The 19,194-nt window shown below is 40.8% G+C and overlaps 1 protein-coding gene across 1 annotated transcript; it reads right to left on the minus strand.

Annotated features, from left to right (window-relative positions):
* Nucleotides 1–1,208: 1,208 nt before the first annotated feature.
* On the minus strand, nt 1,209–19,104 carry LOC115011233 (interleukin-17 receptor D). Its single transcript, XM_029436299.1, has 12 exons — nt 18,982–19,104; nt 14,656–14,740; nt 13,691–13,849; nt 12,533–12,651; nt 9,604–9,727; nt 9,127–9,165; nt 8,854–8,999; nt 8,650–8,724; nt 6,378–6,444; nt 6,022–6,168; nt 5,701–5,873; nt 1,209–2,020 (listed from the first exon to the last, which is right to left on the minus strand). Exons 1-12 carry the CDS (start codon nt 19,102–19,104, stop codon nt 1,475–1,477), a joined length of 1,803 nt encoding a protein of 600 aa, XP_029292159.1. The 3' UTR covers nt 1,209–1,474.
* Between the last annotated feature and the right edge of the window lie 90 nt (nt 19,105–19,194).

Genomic DNA, 19,194 nt, shown 5'->3' on the forward strand with positions numbered 1-19,194 from the left:
CAGCTGTTAATGTCTAAACAGCTGGCAACAAAAGTGAGTACACCCCATAGTGAACATGTCTAAATTGTGCCCAAAGTGTCAATATTTTGTGTGACCACCATTGTTATCTAGCACTGCTTTAACCCTCCTGGGCATGGAATTCACCAGAGCTGCACAGGTTGCTTCTGGAATCTTCTTCCACGACGACATCACGGAGCGCACGGATGTTGGACACCTTGCACTCCTCCACCTTCCTCTTGAGGATGCCCCACATGTGCTCAATTGGGTTTAGGTCTGGAGACATACTTGGCCAGTCCATCACCTTAACCTTCAGCTTCTTCAGCAAGGCCGTTGTCATCTTGGAGGTGTGTTTAGGGTCATTATCATGTTGGAAAACTGCCCTACGGCCCAGTTTCCGAAGAGAGGGGATCATGCTCTGCTGCAGGATGTCACAGTATATATTGGAATTCATGTGTCCCTCAATGAAATGCAGCTCCCCAGTGCCGGCAGCACTCATGCAGCCCCAGACCATGATGCTGCCACCACCATGCTTGACTGTAGGCAAAACACATTTGTCTTGGTACTCCTCACCAGGGTGCCGCCACACACGCCGGACACCATCTGACCCAAACAGGTTTATTTTGGTCTCATCAGACCACAGGACATGGTTCCAGTAACTCATGTTCTTGGATTCATTGTCTTCAGCAAACTGTTTGCGGGCTTTCTTATGCATCGGTTTCAGAAGGGGCTTCTGTCTGGGGCGACGGCCATACAAACCGATTTGATGCAGTGTGCGGCGTATGGTCTGGGCACTGACAGGCTGACATCCCACTTCTGCAACCTCTGCAGCAATGCTGGAAGCACTCGCACGTCTATTTTTGGAAACCAACCTCTGGATATGACGCTGAGCACGTGGACTCAACTTCTTTGGTCGACCCTGGCGAGGCCTGTTCCGAGTGGAACCTGTCCTGGAAAACCGCTGTATGATCTTAGCCACTGTGCTGCAACTCATTTTCATGGTGTTGGCAATCTTCTTATAGCCAAGGCCATCTTTGTGAAGTGCAATAATCCTTTTTTTCAGCCGCTCAGAGAGTTCCTTGCCATGAGGTGCCATGTTGTCCAGCATTCAGAGAGAATTGTGCACAAAACACCAAATTTAACAGCCCTGCTTATCATTTACACCTGAATTCTTGTAACACTAACGAGTCACATGACACCAGGGCGGGAAAACAACATCATTGGGCACAATTAGGACATGTTCACTATTTATGTTTATTATAATATTCTAAATATAGCGTATTTAGCGTGGCTAAAACACATTTTGCTGCTGCGCCTGTCGACAGCAGTGCATTGTGCTCCTGTCTGTTACTAAAACTGTGTGCGAGCTGACCTGATCTCCTGTGGGTAATACACTGACTATGGATAAGTACCTCATTTAACTCCACTTCGAAGAATCAGGTACAATCCCTTTAAGTCAGATTCTTTTTTTTAGTTTTCAGTACCCTCCCTCCAAAGATTGATGCCTTTTTGCCATGATTGCCATTCGAGCCTCATATATAGCCCACTGCAGAGCTGCTCCGGATGGTAACTCGGTAAAGCCGTCCTCTGAGATATGGTTTATCTTCAGGTAACAACCCGGCCTGTGAAGAGCCACTCCATGGAGATGGGAGAAGAGCAGCTGTAAGTCACGTGTTAGCATGTAGTTAGATACCAGCCTCAGCTCAGTGGGGATGTCTGTTTCCTCAGAGTACTCAAAAATGGCCGACATGTATTTGGATAGGTCCTGGCCCCTGGCTTTGGCTCGGCCTACCTCCTCTCCAATAAGTTGTACGGCCACGTCAGAGCTTAATGCGTTGGACCCAAGGTGGCGCCTTTGGTCTGCCTCCTCATCTTCGTCGTCGCCCTCTGGAGGGTTAGTTCTGTGGTTGAGGCCCCGAGAACAGATCACCAAGATGAAGTCGCTCTCCCGAATCTGCCGACAGTGCCAGGCCATACTGCCCTCCTCTGCCACGCTCAGAGAGTCCCACAGGTCCAGGCACACCTGGCGAGACAAAAAAAGAACAGTGTAACTGTAGCCATTAGATTGTTTTCTATAATTATAATTTGTTAGTTTACAAGAGAACCTCCTGATTTACAATGTATTTAAGTTACATATGTGGTTCACATTATTTAATTTAGTATACATAAGTTTTATTGTGAAGTCTTGTTGGAAGTCTCGTTTGGTTGCTCCTGTGTAATTAAGACGAGCAACACCTGCAACCAAACGGACACTTAAGAGCTCCGGAGGAAAGTTTGGACCGGTGACAAAAGACTTCAGTGCTCTTCCAACGACACCACAAGACTTCCTTATGTTGTTGCATGCAGCCAACGAGATATAGTTGTTTGTATTGTACTGTTATTTACGTTGGTAGGAGGTTATGCTACATTGTTTGTTTGTTATGTTTAGTTTTCACGGTGGATCTGGAGGAGAGAAAGCTCCAAATAAACCCCTTATAATCAAGCCACTTGTGTCTGCCTGTGCTTGGAGGGAGTTACAAACAGCATCAACAATATGATTGAACAACACATTTAACTACAAGCCAATCTCATATTGAAGAAAATAAGAAATAAAGAAATGGACAATATAATCATAAACTCTGTATGATGTTATAAAAAATAATCTGTCTTCGTTTTTGTATTATTAAACCTTGTTCATCTCTTTTAAAAAGTTGCTTTTGATGTCCTTAGAGCAGGGGTTCCCAAACTTTCTGTGGCCAAGGCACACCAAAGACCAAGCCAAAATCTCAAGGCACACCTGTGTTCATATCTGGGAAAAATCCCCTCTATAACACATAGTGTCACTGTTATAACTCTGAACATTTATTTAGCCTAGTCCTTGTAAGAAGCTATTCTCCTTCACACTAGCAGAGAGCCTTTGAAGTGTCACACTCTAATATTTCCCACCATGCGCAAATGGCTAAAACGGCTTCGCTTTGACAGATTTCTTTTTTTTAATGATTGTTTTATTTATATTTAGACCAAAGCATATAAGACCTATAGTTTCTATATTGTGAAATAAGTGTGTAGGACAAAGTACCGATAAAGTACAGTGTTTCCCTGCGCTGCGCCCCCCCCCTGAAATTCAAGACGTTTTTTTTTTTTTATATATTCACAACTCACTTTTCACATTGAACAGGTGCTCTTTTATTAAATAAACTAAACGCTTATGTCATTTATCTCATTTATGTGCACGTTTCAGTTGCTTTGCATATTTACATTCTCTGCTCTCCTCTGTTCTGCTTCGTGAGGGGCGGAGCTCCGCTTCCGAACCCACACACACGCGCGAACGCACACACTTACAGGACTGTCTCAGAAAATTAGAATATTGTGATAAAGTTCTTTATTTTCTGTAATGCAATTAAAAAAACAAAAATGTCATGCATTCTGGATTCATTACAAATCAACTGAAATATTGCAAGCCTTTTATTATTTTAATATTGCTGATTATGGCTTACAGCTTAAGAAAACTCAAAAATCCTATCTCAAAAAATTAGAATAGTTCCTCAGACCAAGTAAAAAAAAAGATTTATAACAGCAAAACAAAATCAAACATTTGAAAATGTCCATTAATGCACTCAGTACTTTAGCAGGGATTACTGCATCAATGCGGCGTGGCATGGAGGCAATCAGCCTGTGGCATTGCTGAGGTGTTATGGATGCCCAGGATGCTTCAATAGCGGCCTTTAGCTCATTAGCATTGTTGGGTCTGGTGTCTTTCAGCTTCTTCTTCACAATACCCCACATATTCTCTATGGGGTTCAGGTCAGGGGAATTGGCAGGCCAATCGAGGACAGTAATGCCATGGTCAGTACACCAGTTACTGGTGGTTTTGGCACTGTGGGCAGGTGCCAGATCATGCTGGAAAATGAATTCCTCATCTCCATAGAGCTTTTCAGCAGACGGAAGCATGTAGTGCTCTAAAATCTCTTGGTACACAGCTGCATTTACTCTGGGCTTGATGAAACACAGTGGACCAACACCAGCAGCTGACATGGCTCCCCAAACCATTGCTGACTGTGGGAACTTCACACTGGATTTCAAGCAACTTGGATTTTGCTCCTCTCCAGCCTTTCTCCAGACTCTGGCGCCTTGACTTCCAAATGAAATACAAAACTTGCTTTCGTCTGAAAAGAGGACTTTGGACCACTCTGCAACTGTCCAGTGCTTCTTTTCCATAGCCCAAGTCAGACGCTTCTTCCGTTGTCTTGAGTTCAGAAGTGGCTTGACCATGGGAATACGGCTATTGTAGCCCATTTCCCGGACACGTCTGTGAACAGTAGCTTTTGATACCTGGACTCCAGCTTCAGTCCACTGTCTTTGAAGCTCCCCCAAATTCTGGAAGCGACTCTTCTTCACAATGCTGTTAAGGCTGCGGTCATCTCTCTTGGTTGTGCAGCGTTTCCTGCCACATTTCCCCCTTCCAACAGACTTTTTGTGGATGTGCTTTGAAACTGCACTCTGTGAACAGCTTGCTCTTTGAGACATTTCTTTTTGTGTCTTACCCTCCTGATGGAGGGTGTCAATGATGGTCCTCTGGACAGCAGTCAGATCAGCAGTCTTCCCCATACTTGTGATTTAGTTTACTGAACCAAGCTGAGTGTTTTTCAAGGCTCAGGAAACCCTTGCAGGTGTTTCCAGTTAATTAGACGATTCAAGTGATTCGTTGAACACCCTACTAGTATACTTTTTCATGATATTCTAATATTTAGAGATAGGATATTTGAGTTTTCTTAAGCTGTATGCCATAATCAGCAATATTAAAATAATAAAAGGCTTGCAATATTTCAGTTGATTTGTAATGAATCCAGAATGTATGACATTTTTGTTTTTTTAATTGCATTACAGAAAATAAAGAACTTTATCACAATATTCTAATTTTCTGAGACAGTCCTGTACAGTCAGAGACAGAGTGGTGAAAAGGTAAGTAGAGAACTTTAAAAATCTGCGCCACGCACGGACCTGATCCAGCCCAGGCAGCACCCTGCAGAGCAGTATACCTAGGGGAAACACTGGAGTAAATACAAAATCATTAATAACCTTGTGTACAGTTAAATGCAATAGGGCTAATTGTTTCAAAATCCCACGGCACACCGGGATTTGTCTCACGGCACACCAGTGTGCCGCGGCACACCATTTGGGAACCACTGCCTTAGAGAACATCCTTATTTTCTAAGTACTAAATTCTAGAGGGGATTTCTATTTTTTTCAGTCTGGGATATGTCTGATTAGAAACGAACTTGATTTGGATGCATTGCATCAAACACTGCAGTTCACCATATTACAGCAGCAATAAATAAAAAAAACAAGCATTTGCCTCAAAAATAGTAAAAACTAAAATCTTGAAGCCAGGTCTCAAGATGCATGATTTTGTGCTGAAATGTAATTGTGGTTTTAATAGTTTCCCCTCAAGGTCTGAGTGTCTGTATTTTGTCTACACACTTTATTACAGATTTACTGTAGGTGCTGAGGTTGAACTTCCAAAATTCGAAAAATAGTAACAGTAATATTAACTACTACCTTGCCAAAATGTATGTCCATATGCATTAACACAGGCAAAATTATAAAAAAATGTAAAGCCAAATGTCCTTAGTGATGCATAATGGTTAATTAGTCTCTTCCTGTCTGATTCAACTAAAACGAAACACATGTAGCATTAGAGCCATGAACTGTTATGTCCACTACCTGAGTGGCCATGTGCTGCTGTATGAAGGCCCCTAACCGCATGACGGCTTTGACATGAGCGGGGCCATCATAGCTGCTGTAGCAAATCAGAAGTCGAGGAGGGGTCGGCCTGTTCCTGGGCAATGACATCACTTCCTCCAGAGTTCCGCTCTCTTGATGCTGCTTTATAATATCTGAAAATTTTAAAAACACAACATGTTGGCGATAAAGAGCAGTTTTCTTTCAAATAGTGTAAAAATAAAAAGTTTCATGATTTATTGATTTAGCTTTCATGAAATGCAAACAGTGATTTTACATGAAGTACTTGGTTTGTCTTTTCACCTGGTTTAATGTCAAGTTGCTTCATCTGCAGCCTGTGTCTCCTCCACATGAGGGCAGCCAGTAAGACTACAACTATGGCTGCCACAGCCAGGCAAAGAGGAAGCGTCAGAGCCAATGAGGGAGAGATTGTGAGTGGCGAGGAACCTCCTGAGGATGGGCGAGGTGTGATTACATCACAATTCAGTGACATTTTGACATAAAATATTACTTTAAAGGATGAAAGACTGATGGGGTTGATCACACATGTAATACATATTGTGTTTTTTTATATCTTCATTTTGACAGACTCTTATTTCCAAATCTCTACAACAAAAACATTGATACATTGGATCAGGAGCAACAAAACAACCTCTTACCTTTCTGAACGTGTAAGACCTGAACATTGAATGTTTTCCTCACTGCATCCACTTCGTCAGCTGCAATCTGTGGCACAAGAAATGTTGAGAATGAAAGTTTATTCTTAACTTTGGAAATTTTAGTAAGTCATTATCTTAAACCTGCATGAATATTTTTTTTGGGGCTAATTGGGGGCAGCGCAACAAGCTGTAAACACAACACTGACATAGTATCACCACAGATGCTCTATAACTAAAGATAGAGCATTACAAGAAGCGCCAATGCTGTGGAATGGTATCAACTTCCTGTCTCATAAGTGGGTGTGGTCTAATGTGTTTTTATTTTATTTAGCTAACATTAGATATTTCCACAGCTAACAAACATATTTAGCATTACAAATAGTAGTTAGCTAGGGCATTCATGAATGTTAGTTGATGTTAGCTTAAAATATTGACACAGTTTAGCTAACGGTAATGCTCTGTGTTGCCAAATATCGCAAGAGTGTGTTGATGAGACAAAATGAGACACATTGGTTCTGGAATAAAGTTGATTTTCTCCTGACTTGTCTTTCAGAATGTTTGGAAGATATGTGGCCTGTGAAAAAGGGGTCCAATATTTCCTGTGGAACCAGCTTCCAGTTTGTGTCCTTTTTGATAAAGCTTACAGCTAGGGCTGGCTCAGGCTTGCCTGGGACCAGCCCCTAGTTATGCTGCTATATGATCCCCCGGTCTACTGCTTGCTTTGCGCAGTTTCGCGACGGGCGGGGCTCCGCCCCCTACACACACACACACACACACGCGCGCTGTGCAGTCAGAGACAGAGCGGAGGAAAGGAGAGGGGAGAACTAAAAACAAATCCGCTGCTAAATGTTTTACTTTAAAATGACACAGTATAATTATTTATTACTTGTTAATCATGTAGCCATATCGCGTTATCGAAAGAGCCATAGGTTCCCGACCCCTGTGCTATAGGCTTAGACTGCCGGGGGACACCTCCCTGCTCTCCTCCTTCTCTTCCTCTCTCTTCTTCTCCCTCTCTATCTGTATGCATTTATGTAAATGTATGTTACTAACTCAACATCCGGGGTATCATCCCAGAGTTTCTGTCTCTCATGTGGCAGGTTGCCACTGATAAAGTTTACGTCAGGATCATGAATCGTGGCTGCGCCTGCTGCCCTGGTCCTGCTGGACACCGGGAAGCTTTTTTTTACATTATCCTGGATTCATCCTTTCTTTTTCGATCACATCATTTCTGTCACATGGATGTTGTATTTATACTATGTTGTTTATCCTGTACACACGACAACTATTGCACGTCTGTCCGTCCTGGGAGAGGGATCCCTCCTCAGTTGCTCTCCCTGCGGTTTCTTCCATTTTTCCCCCTTTTAATTATGGGGTTTCTTTTAGGAAGTGTTTCCTTGTGAGGTGCGAGGGTCTAAGGACAGAGGGTGTCGTATGCTGTAGTCTGTAAAGCACACCGAGACAAATGTGTCATTTGTGATATTGGGCTATATAAATACATTTGATTTGAATTTGATTTACTTTGGTGAATATGGGGCAAAAGAATCGGTCATAATCTGTGTTCACATTCAGTTCTCTTAGTGGAGTAAATAAACTCAGACCTGCTGTGAGTCTTCTAAAGGGGCGAAACCCACGTGACACACATATAGACTCTCAGAGCGACCTCTCCTTTCTAAACCGTCTCCGAGATCGCCTTATAAAGTTGATGTAGCTAATGTGTTAGCAAACAGTTGCCCATTAATCCAGCAGACACAAAGCAAAGAGATACCATGTGATGTCAACATAGTTATACTACTGGCTCACAAGCCTCGTTAGTAACGTCACTGATGGCAACCATGAGTCAGATATCTTACACAGAGGTAAACACAACATTCATTTTGGACCCAAATTTATTTTTTAAGTAATTAATTCCCAATCATAATATATATATTTTAAGGAAAAGCAATACCTTTATTCTTCATCTTTTTAAAGGCTTTGTGGATGTTTAAAAATGTTTTAATTTGTCTACATAAAAATGTTATCAATATAACACTTGCTTTCCTGGCGCTTTCAACCATAAAGTTCCATAGCTAGGTGAAGTAAATGACAACTGACCAAACTCCATACGATGTGGTGGAAAGCCAGAAGTTAAACTTGAGTTACAATTTTGTTGTCAAACTACAATAAATGTTTCATGTTTTAAACAATAAAAATAAATAAATTAGCACAGCCCATATAAAACGTTTTCTTGAGACTTTCTTTCTTGAGGTTTTTTCTTTTTTTTTTTTTTTACCTGACAGGTGTAATTTATTCCTTCTTGCAGGTCATTCATCTGATAGCTGTGGTGAGTCTTGTTTTTGCTGGAATTCTAAGAAAAAACAATTAATACAATTATTAAAATCACCTGGTTATCAAATATTTCTACAATACATATAACAGAAGCAAGGTATTAATGCACCGGATAAAAAAAGAAATAAGGATGCAAAAGTTCACTGACAGGTGTGATGTCTGTGTATTTCCTCAGGCCGTTTGTGTAACACAGGGAGAAGTAGCTTCTGATGCCCAGGTTTTGAGGCGCCAGGTTGAAGGTCACAGTGATGGCAGTCCCTTCCTGCTGGACCTCAATATATATGGGGTACCAGTCTACAACAAGAACAGCAAAAATATTAACAGATGTAAAACTGATCATAGGAAGAAAACATTTAATCACAAAATGGCCTTGTTGTACCAGACGTTTATTTGGGAACAATGAAAAAACATTTTCTCTCACCTTTTTTGCACTGCTCAAGACCGTTCTTCTCTGCACATGCTGCAAAACCATAAAATGCACATTATTAGTCGCCATCATTTTTCGCAGTAGTCTTACTGAAAGATATATGAGGACGCTTAGAGGGCATGACCGTGTCATCATATCTATATGCACTGTAACCTTTTTATAGATGTCAGCCACGACAAAGGCTGAAATGTGGCATGCAACTGACTAGGTAATGCTTGTTTTCTCGCCTAGCCGATAGCCAGAAGTACCCTTTGCTACGACAACAAATACGGGTGCAGTAGTATGTGAGATAAGCTGCGGACAAACAGACAGATACACACAGACACACAAGACCAAACACATTATTACGTGTGTGGCGCAGATAATAAGAAGGAAAGATTTTAAAGGGTTACCCTGAGGCAACCTCATACTCTGCAATGAAACGTTGTGTGTGTGCGAACATGTCTCGCCTAGAGCTTAAAAAGGTCTTACAGCGTGTGGAGAAGATCTTGCTGTGGTAGAACCTCTCCCACTCTTCAGGCACAGGCAGAGCCATGACGGTAACAGCATACTGGGACCCAAGGGAGAGGCCGGGGAAAGGGTCTGACTTGTACACCTGCGGAATACAGCGGCAATCATGACCTTGGTTTTCTTTAATCACATTCCACTATTTTATCTGATAAAGTGAGATAAGAGTTTTTGACATGTTAATGGTTGAGCTTTACTTCTAAAACTTTATTACCATTTGATCTCTTTCACACAATGCATAAGAATATTGTTTTTTTTTTTATTACATTTCTACTTCAAATTATAATAATTTATGCCTGTTTAATGCTTTGATATTTTCTGCTTGTTTGGTATTTTTATAATCATTTCTTGGCCTCACATATCCTTTTGTTTACCTGATATTCCTTAAAAAAACAACAAAAGTGTGTTTTCAGTTGTAGTCCATTGAAATATTGGCCTGATATATTGCGTAACAGAAGACTTTTTTGTAGTATTAGTTTTTCTTTAAAGTAATAATCCAGAAGATTTTCATTTAAATAAATGTCTGTTAAGTAACTGTCGTCAAATGAGGTAACACAATGGTGATTAAGCCAAATGGCCCACTGACACTCGGCTGCGAACCGATCCAGTGACTGTGGAAGGTCACAGACTGATGATGCCATCAGGACCACATCATCTGCAAAGAGCAGCGATGAGATCTTCAGGCCACCGAACTGCAACCCCTCTCCTCCATGACTATGCCTCGATATCCTGTCCATGAAAATCACAAACAGGATTGGTGACAAAGCGCAAAAAAAGCTAAAAGCTGGCGGAGGCCAACATTCACTGTGAACGAGTCCGACTTACTGCCGAGTATCCGGACACAACTCTCGCTTTGGGCGTACAGGGATTGGATGGCCCTCAGAAGTGACCTCCTCATCTCATACTCCCGCAGCACCTCCCACAGTATCACCCGGGGGACCCGGTCATACGCCTTCTCCAGATCCACAAAACACATGTAGACCGGTTGGGCGTACTCCCAGGCCCCCTCCAGGATCCTTGCGAGAGGAAAGAGTTGGTCCGTTGTTCCACGACCAGGATGGAATCCGCATTGTTCCTCTTCAATCAGATGTTCGACTATCGGCCGAACCCTTCTTTCCAGCACCTTGGAGTAGACTTTACCAGGGAGGCTGAGAAGTGTGATACCCCTGTAGTTGGCACACACTCTCTGGTCCCCCTTTTTGAATAGGGGAACCACCACCCCGGTCTGCCACCCCCTAGGCACTGTCCCAGACTTCCACGCAATGTTGAGGAGGCTTTTCCACCAAGACAGCCACTCCACACCCAAAGCCTTCAGCATTTTTGGACGCATCTCATCAACTCCTTGGGCCTTTCCACTGTGGAGTTGTTTGTCTTCGTCCAGTGTATAATTGATTATATCCAGTTTGCTGTTGTGTTGACATGTTTGTTATGTATCATTGCTACTCTTCCTGTTAATCCTTCATTGGAAAATATATATAAAATATTATCACACAACATTTCTGTGGTCCTGAGTATTTATTTGTCACATTTATGTCATGATCTAAAACCAAAAGTAATGTAGCCATTCAACCCTGTTACTTTACGCAACCCTGTTATTCTAATTTCAACCCTGTTACCATATAATTTTCTATTAAAATAACCTTAAATAGTTTTCTCAGCTCACAAAGGTTTTAACTAATGTCCTTTTAATAGCTTGATTAATTATATGCAGAATGTATTTGAGCAAATATTTCAAATGAAATACTGAAATTGGTAAAAAGAAACGTGTGACAATTGAAAAGTTGGGCAAGATCGATTTAAAAAGCTACTTAAATTAATATTAAACCAGTTTTATCCAAAACTCCATGAGCATTTAATATAAATGTGACTTTCTTTACTTAATATTAAAGAGTTTTATTGAAGAATATTTTTTTAAATACCTTTTTCTGCTTAATGAGTGTGTGTCACAGGGTTGCACAAATCATGGCACACAACAAATAAAACATCTAATAAAAAGTGTACATTTGATTCCTTAGCTGAACAAATCACTTTTTTTGATGGTTTATTATCTGTTTTTCTTAAATACAAAAAATAATAAAATGAAAGGTTCATTTTTCAAAAGTGTTGAAGTCTAAATTGTCCTCCGATTCTGGAATTACCCCTGTGGCCCTAGGAAACGGGTGTTTTTGTTTTATTTGACACTTTTCTTTATTCTATGATGACCCCTCGAGGACATATTTACACATGTAAAAAAAAAACTTAAGTAAATGGACAGCAATCTGTTTCCTAGTATTGGACAAATACAGTGCAATATGTTTCTCTCCCTCTCAAAGCTAAAACAAACTAATACTATGTAATAACACCTGTCACCCAGATCCCCTGTCAGACATAAAATACATTGCATTTACATTGTCATCACTATCACCTGTTAGTATGGAGCCTGTACGTCTAACTGTGCTAGTGTGGGATTCTGACCGCAGATGTCCATGTGTGATGACATACAGGACGTGGTATGTAAAGTTCTCCAGGACGCAGCATAAATAATAAGCTTCCCTTGAAGGGGCTTCCTCTGTGGAATGTACAGCTTTTGGATGACCATCGGCGTAAAATGCACAGCTGTTTCCCATGAAGACATATTTTTTTTTGGGAGGTTGATGTCACTGTGATCTCCCCTAAAATATAGCACCATTTTCCGATTGTGAAATAAAGACACTAAAGACACTAAAAGACACTTGCGTGTCTCAACAGGGAAGAAAAAAAAACACTAATCTAAATGAATACGAAAAAGTACTATTTTATTGTTTAAACTAGAAAGTAGCTCCCTGTGCGTAAAATCAGTGGGAACTCTGAATTTGTTTCGTCAGAAACAACATACCAGACAGAAAAAGGTCAAAGCAAGAGGAGTCCTTCCTACCCTTTGAGCATGTGAAGCCGGGAGGGAGACGTTACGGTGGAAGAGAAAGAGGTGACAGGTAACACTAGTCCCTCCCAAAGCCTGTAGCAACACCTGGAAGCCTCGCAGGAACGCAATCCCTGCAGCAATCATAAAAAAAAAGAAATACATAAATTCAGTGTCACTGGCTAAGCGCCAACCCAACATTCAAGTTGAAGATACAGTATACTTCAATGTCAAATACATGTGTATGCTACAATCAGCTTCAACCTGTTCTGTCTGTTGAACTGTCATCTACTGATCCCATACACACAATAATCATAACAATAACATATAATAACAATAACAAATAATAACAAGTTATCTCTCATACTTTGAAGCATTATCATCGTGTGAGACATAACTTTTCAACTTTCAGTAATAACTCACTGTATTTCACCTGAAATAGATGTATTTTAAGACTAACCCTGACAGAAACTAATTTGAGGGAGGCAACTTGTGTCTGACATGATATACGAGTTTCCAAAACTGCCTATAGAAAGTCACAGTTTGTCGTTCAATGTGTAAGATATGCCAGAAAAACATTAAAACAATTAACTATCATTATCAACAGAGTGTGAAGAGATGTTATGTTGTGTCGCAGAGACATCTACTGACATCAGTAGTCTAACTGACACTAATGTGTATGATGAATAGTGAGTCTGCAGCTCCAGTCTGCCTTCAGTCCAGAGGGAGAAGAAGCTGTCTGACTCGACATTACATCCATGATCCCTGCACGCTTTGATCCTTTATTTTGATTAAATCCAAAGTGGCAGAAACGAGAAAACGACTCGCACCCTCGCCTCATCCTCACTGTCGGCGGTAGGCTGCTTCGCCGGGAGATCGGCGGCTGACAGACGGACAGATGATCCGTTAGCTGTTAGCACTGATTCAGCCGACCCCCCGCCGGGTCGTTCAACTTTCTGTTGCTGCAGTTACACAGGTCAGATGCCGAAATTGACAAACATCATATGTGTAATTCATGGCACAATTCAAATGGGATCAAACAATTATTTGTCTCTCTCCCTTGACTACCAAACATGTATTTTTCCGAAATACCGGAAGGGAAGGGACTTCGCCTCTGTGAAAAGACGTGTTGTCTGTGTAAAGACGTGGCTTAGTCGATCCATATCAACATACCATAGTAGCTGGGCTTCCAGGAGACAACAATGGTGTCAGACTTGGGGTTTAGCTCATTTACAAACTCAACCTCCACTTCATTTGGCGCGTGGACATAGTGCTGACAGATTTTAGGGTCTTCTTCTCCTAACAACTCAAAACATGGCCAGGGAATACAACCTGAGGAGAAATAACAATGATTACATTGATGTTACATGTCGAAATGTCTTATATGTTCTCAGTTATGATTTATAGTCAGCACTCAATACATTTCTGGATACGGAATGTGAAACAAAACAGGATATTTAAGCAAGACTGTAGTCTGCAGCCATGTTAACGGCTCTGTGAGGCTGTTCATGCTAATGTTAGCATGCTAAAATACCAACAATCGCCACGTAACATGTTGATGTGTACAGGAAACATTTCACCCAGTGATAGCATGCTAACAACACCAAGTACACAGGAAGTGTGCCAGGCTTTGAAGCACATTTTCATAGTGGCCAAACCGTAGAATTACAACTTCTGTGTCAGTCACCTGATGCCCCAAAAATACTTTTTCCCCATTGACTTACATTGGGGAAGAGACATCTGTAAATCAGCTTATATATAATTTTTAAGTACATCAACAACATCATTTAAGTTATTGGGTCCTAAAAGTTGTGTAGTGCGCTAATAGTCGAATCCAGAGTTATTTTCCCTCGAGTGTGGCTAGCTAGCATAGCTAAATGAAAAGTCTGGGGATCAGCAAAGTTACAATTATTATTACCATTCTTTGTAACATACGAATGGTACAGTCCCGAAAGGTGCTACAAACAGTGCGCAAAAAGATTAAAAAAAATATCACCTTTCGGGACTGGACCGACGAACGGCATTTGTTTTGACAACTGGCTACACCCTTTCTCTATTTGTTATTTAGGCTGGCCTGTGTTCAAACCCTGATAGTTTTCCAGCAGTCACGCAATGCAGATGTTTGTAGGTATACTTACTTCCAAACGCATCAATGGAGTTGAAACCTAGAGCCTTCTTCACATCAGCTCTGTTTATTTTGCAGTAATCACATCCAGGTCCTCCCTGCAGAGGGAAAGGCAATAATGAATTCAGCATTTTTAACTGCATTTTTGCCTATTCAACGGATATACAGTACACGAACACAGCCGTACAAACCAACTAAAATGTTTTTGTTTTTTTTGTTGTCCTAATTTAAACATCACATTAGATTAGATTCATGGTCAACACAGTTCCAGGACTGTGTACATTCCCCAGGATTGGGTCGGAGGCAACAATGTGAAAAAACACTCTGCTTACCTAAGTGGGAAATTATGAATTAATAGCTGAAAGAAAGAAATGAACAGAACAATGCACCGCAAAGTAGGTTATGTTTTTATTTTATTTGTAGGTTTGTTTGTCAGCAGAATTATGAGGGAAAAAACTAGCCTGATTTTCGTGAAACTTGGTGGAAGGGTGGAGCATTAACCGAGGAAGAGCCCATTACATGTTTGAGACAAACAATATTTATCACGTATGGAAACAGCCTCGGCAGACAGAGGTCTGCGCTCTCAGAGTGCCCTTAGTCTTCATTGTGTGACCATGTGATTTTTATTTTAACTTTAGTTTGTTTCTTTTGTTACGTTTTGTGTATGCTGTAAAAGAAACTTGAACCAAAGAGGAATGTCCTTTATGTTGAGCCAAGTATAGACCAAAGAAGGGGTCTTTGGTTGTGGGGTAAAATAAACCATATTATGTGTTTCTGAAAGCTTAATAAGTAAAATGTGGTTCCAACACACGGTATCAGCTGCTGGAGATTTCTGTGATGAAACAAATGACCACTAGTAACCTGAACCAGTTGAAACAAATACAAATTAACGGCAAACTGCTTTGGGAACAAACAGTGAAGAGGTACACACAGAAATGTGGTCGACTTGCCCGGCAGGTTTACAGAGCAGAACGAGACTTACAGGTAAGAGAGTGTGTGCGTGTGTTTGGTGGTTCAAACAATGGTAGTTGAACTGGCAGGTTGAGTATTGGCTGTCAGAAAGTCTTTGTAGCCTAAATAGCTACTTGCACGCAAGCCTAGAACATAATCAGCGTTCTTAGCATGCAAGTCAAAAGAAGTCCTTCACTGGCAAGCTCACAATACAATAAACACACACCCCCACACACACACGGGACACATGGGGCTGCATCTGAAGAGGAGTCACTTCAATACAATCTTATTTATATAGCCCATTATCACAAATCTGCCTCAGGGGGCTTCACAATCTGTACAGCATACGACAAGCGGAGAAGGAAAAACTCCCCCGAAAAAACCACAATTAATGTAAGAAACCTTCAGGGAGAGCAGCTGAGGTGTCCCAGGACAGACAGACGTGCAATAGATGTCGTGTGTGCAGAATATACAAGACCATATATTATAATATACAACATAGACCATATGACAAGAATGATAATATAATATAAAAGGTGGATCCAGGAGGATGTCAGGTATGTGTCTACTAAGGTAAAGGTGCAAACCTCCTTTATCAAATCTGATTTTTAAATACTGAAAAAGATCACTAAAGTCAACACCTGTATAAAATATTTTAATATTGCATAACTACTGGAATTTTCAATACTCTGTCAGAGGTAACTGGGACACTTATCGAGCCGAATGCCATTACTGCTGTCTTTGGCATCCCTCAGCTGCCTTTGCCTCGCGCTCCAAGCTGATCTGATAGCTTTTGTAACACTATTGGCTAGACGTCTAATACTGATGAGATGGAAATCACCAACACCGCCTAACCCACACGCTGCGGATAAAAGAAATGTTCAATAATTTACAGCTCGAAAAAAATCCGATATACGTTGAGAGGCTCTTCTGGGAAGTTCAAAAAGATGTGGGGTCTTTCTTTGCATAATCAAAAGGGAATTACCGTCCCAGATACCGTCTCCCTTATTTTTATTTATTCATATATTTTAATTCTGACCTGAAGGGTGAGGCTTTAAAAAAAAAAATAATAATAATAATAATTTCGGTGAGATGAGTAATATGACAAAGCGGACAGTGTGTTTTGTTGTCCGTTTAATTTGCATTATATCGTATGTTGTTGTTTTGTATTGTACTCCTATAACATGGTACCGTCACACACAACCGCTTTATCACTGCTGTCAATTTGTGTATTAAAAAAAAAATCAAAGTTCATAAGAAAATAAAACATGCACCAACATTCATGTTTGGCTCATGTTGACATCCTCACATTCTTCCTTTGTGCTTTGTGAACGTCAACAACTCTCGGCAGGAGGGTGCAGACACTGCACGCTCTTACACGTGTTCCTATCATAACACTATTGCCTGGAACTATATTTTTGAGTCCATGTGTACAATATTCCAGACATTTCCCAGAGAGGTGAAGCAGGCCACTTAGTTTGATTTCCAGTGATGTCAGCAAAGGAGGCGGTTTGGTTCTTGTAGATTTAAGATGACAGTTTGATGCTGTGAGACGAATATGCAGCAAGAAGTAGTTGAGTTACCGTATTTATAATCACAATCTCTGAACCCATCGGCCGTCAATCAGACTAACATTTAGCCTCGGCGGGCAACAACCAATACTTCAGAGGTTCCGGTGTAGCAAGGGAAAATCCAGACCAAGACTTCCTCTTCAGTACAGCAGCCATTTTTTACAGTCCAATAAGCAACTTGAGACACGAGAATAGAGTTGGAGCTGAGGGATGACTAATTTCTATAAATGGATTCATTTAAAAAAAAAAAAAAGCTAATAAAAAGCTCAATCAGACGTTAGCTGATGGATTCCTAGATTGAGTTTCGGCCAATAGGTTCCGCCTCTTTTGCTCTCCATACCTACTGTTTACATACGTACAACAAAAGTGCACTGAAAGGTGATTGGTACATGCAAACTGATTGATTGGTCATGGACTACAAAGGGAAACCGGAACCAAAGTTTTCTCCTGTAGTCTACAGATTGTGCCTTTATATGCATATGATATTTTATTGTTGCTATTATTAGAATCATAATCTGTTTAAAAAAAAAAATTGGCATATAACCTTTCTTCTGTGAAAAGACACATCCTCTTTTAGACGGTCAGAAAAGATGGACTGTGTATGAAGTTTAGAACATCTGCTCAAACATGAAGCTTCCACTCAAAGATTATTAACTGATAATTAAAATGTCTGGTAGTTCTTAACCTTTTACTCTTGGGAGCTTTAAAATAAAGTTATGTCTTCTTTCAATGTGACCTGTTCAACCAAATAGCATTTTTCTTTGTCAGATGCTAAATCTTTAGACTTTTAGGGGCTTTAAAACGTAACATTATCCAGTAAATTCACGAGCAAAATCACAGATGAACACACAGAAGAAAAATAAATGTTGTGCAGCAGAAAGATTTATTCTGCTCTCCAAACCACTGCTTTAGGTTATGACCGAGTTAACCAAAGAGATTTTCCCCTCTCTCATTATTTTCATATTTACAATGCGAATTATGATGTTCTGTATATTTTATGTTCAATCTTCTTTCACGACTCTGGATGCAATTTGTATCCCTACTTGCCAAAATTGTGGTATTAGAAAGAACTCGGGCGTTGTGTTGTTGGAATTGTAACACGTTTGATAGAAATGAACCATAAACATCAATAGTACAAGTATTGATTGTGCAGTAAAATGTTCCCCGTCAGTTTTACCAATATACATGTTGTTTCTGGATGAATATGTGTATGTAGCATTGTGCTACTGTAGATGTTTTAACTCCTTTATATGCTGTTGGTAGTTTGACCTGCAGCAATGCATCATATTCTGAGATCATATGTTTGTAGCTTTGTCTGTCCTGTGAGAACCATGCGTCTCAGAAAAACAGCCTGTTTTCATCTGATCCCGGAGGGTTATTAAACATCGTTTTGTTTAGCTTACGAAGTATTGTTTCCACAAATAAAAGGAACACGTCATCCTTCAGTTTATCACAAACATTCACATTCAAAATCACCATTTACTTGGAGAGACTTGGTTTTCACTGGACAGGAAGATGATGGATGTAATCTGAAAAGTGGCTAAAGCTGCAGTAAAACGTTTGTCTCTGAGATGTTGTGGAATCAACATATAAAGTTGTACTTAAGTACAGTACTTGGGTAGATGTTTTAGTTACATTCCACCACTGGGTACATCTCAGGTCAGCTGTAATGTTTTAGTAGTTTAACATGAATCTAAATGCAATGTCGGTGCATCAGAGCATAAGCCTGCCTCCAAGTCAACACAGTAACGGAACACATGCATGCAAAGCAGAACATGTGTAAATAAACACACGACGGGTGCGATTATCCGCTTTACCTGTCGTATGCAGTCCAGACTGCAGTCCTGAGGAGAGATGGCAGCAGCCGTGACATCCTGCTGAGCCCAGAGGGGCCGACCGAACGCCAAGAGCTGGCACACAACGAGAGCGGCCGTCCACATGTTGCTACAGCCGGCATGACATGTTCCAACTGTGAGCTCTGGACCTCAAACACACACACACACACACACACACACACACACACACACACT

The sequence above is a fragment of the Cottoperca gobio genome, chromosome 7 (genome assembly GCF_900634415.1).
Source record: "Cottoperca gobio chromosome 7, fCotGob3.1, whole genome shotgun sequence".
Classification (NCBI taxonomy): domain Eukaryota; kingdom Metazoa; phylum Chordata; class Actinopteri; order Perciformes; family Bovichtidae; genus Cottoperca; species Cottoperca gobio.

Bases quoted from the DNA above. Each gene is read 5' to 3' on its own strand.
- LOC115011233 (XM_029436299.1), bottom strand. From the start codon at position 19,104: ATGTGGACGGCCGCTCTCGTTGTGTGCCAGCTCTTGGCGTTCGGTCGG. The intron at 9,728-12,532 runs GTAGGAAGGACT...TGTATTCCGCAG, and splicing joins CGGCTTCACATGCTCAAAGG to GTGTACAAGTCAGACCCTTT. The intron at 6,445-8,649 runs GTAAAAAAAAAA...CTTGTGCCACAG, and splicing joins GAATAAATTACACCTGTCAG to ATTGCAGCTGACGAAGTGGA.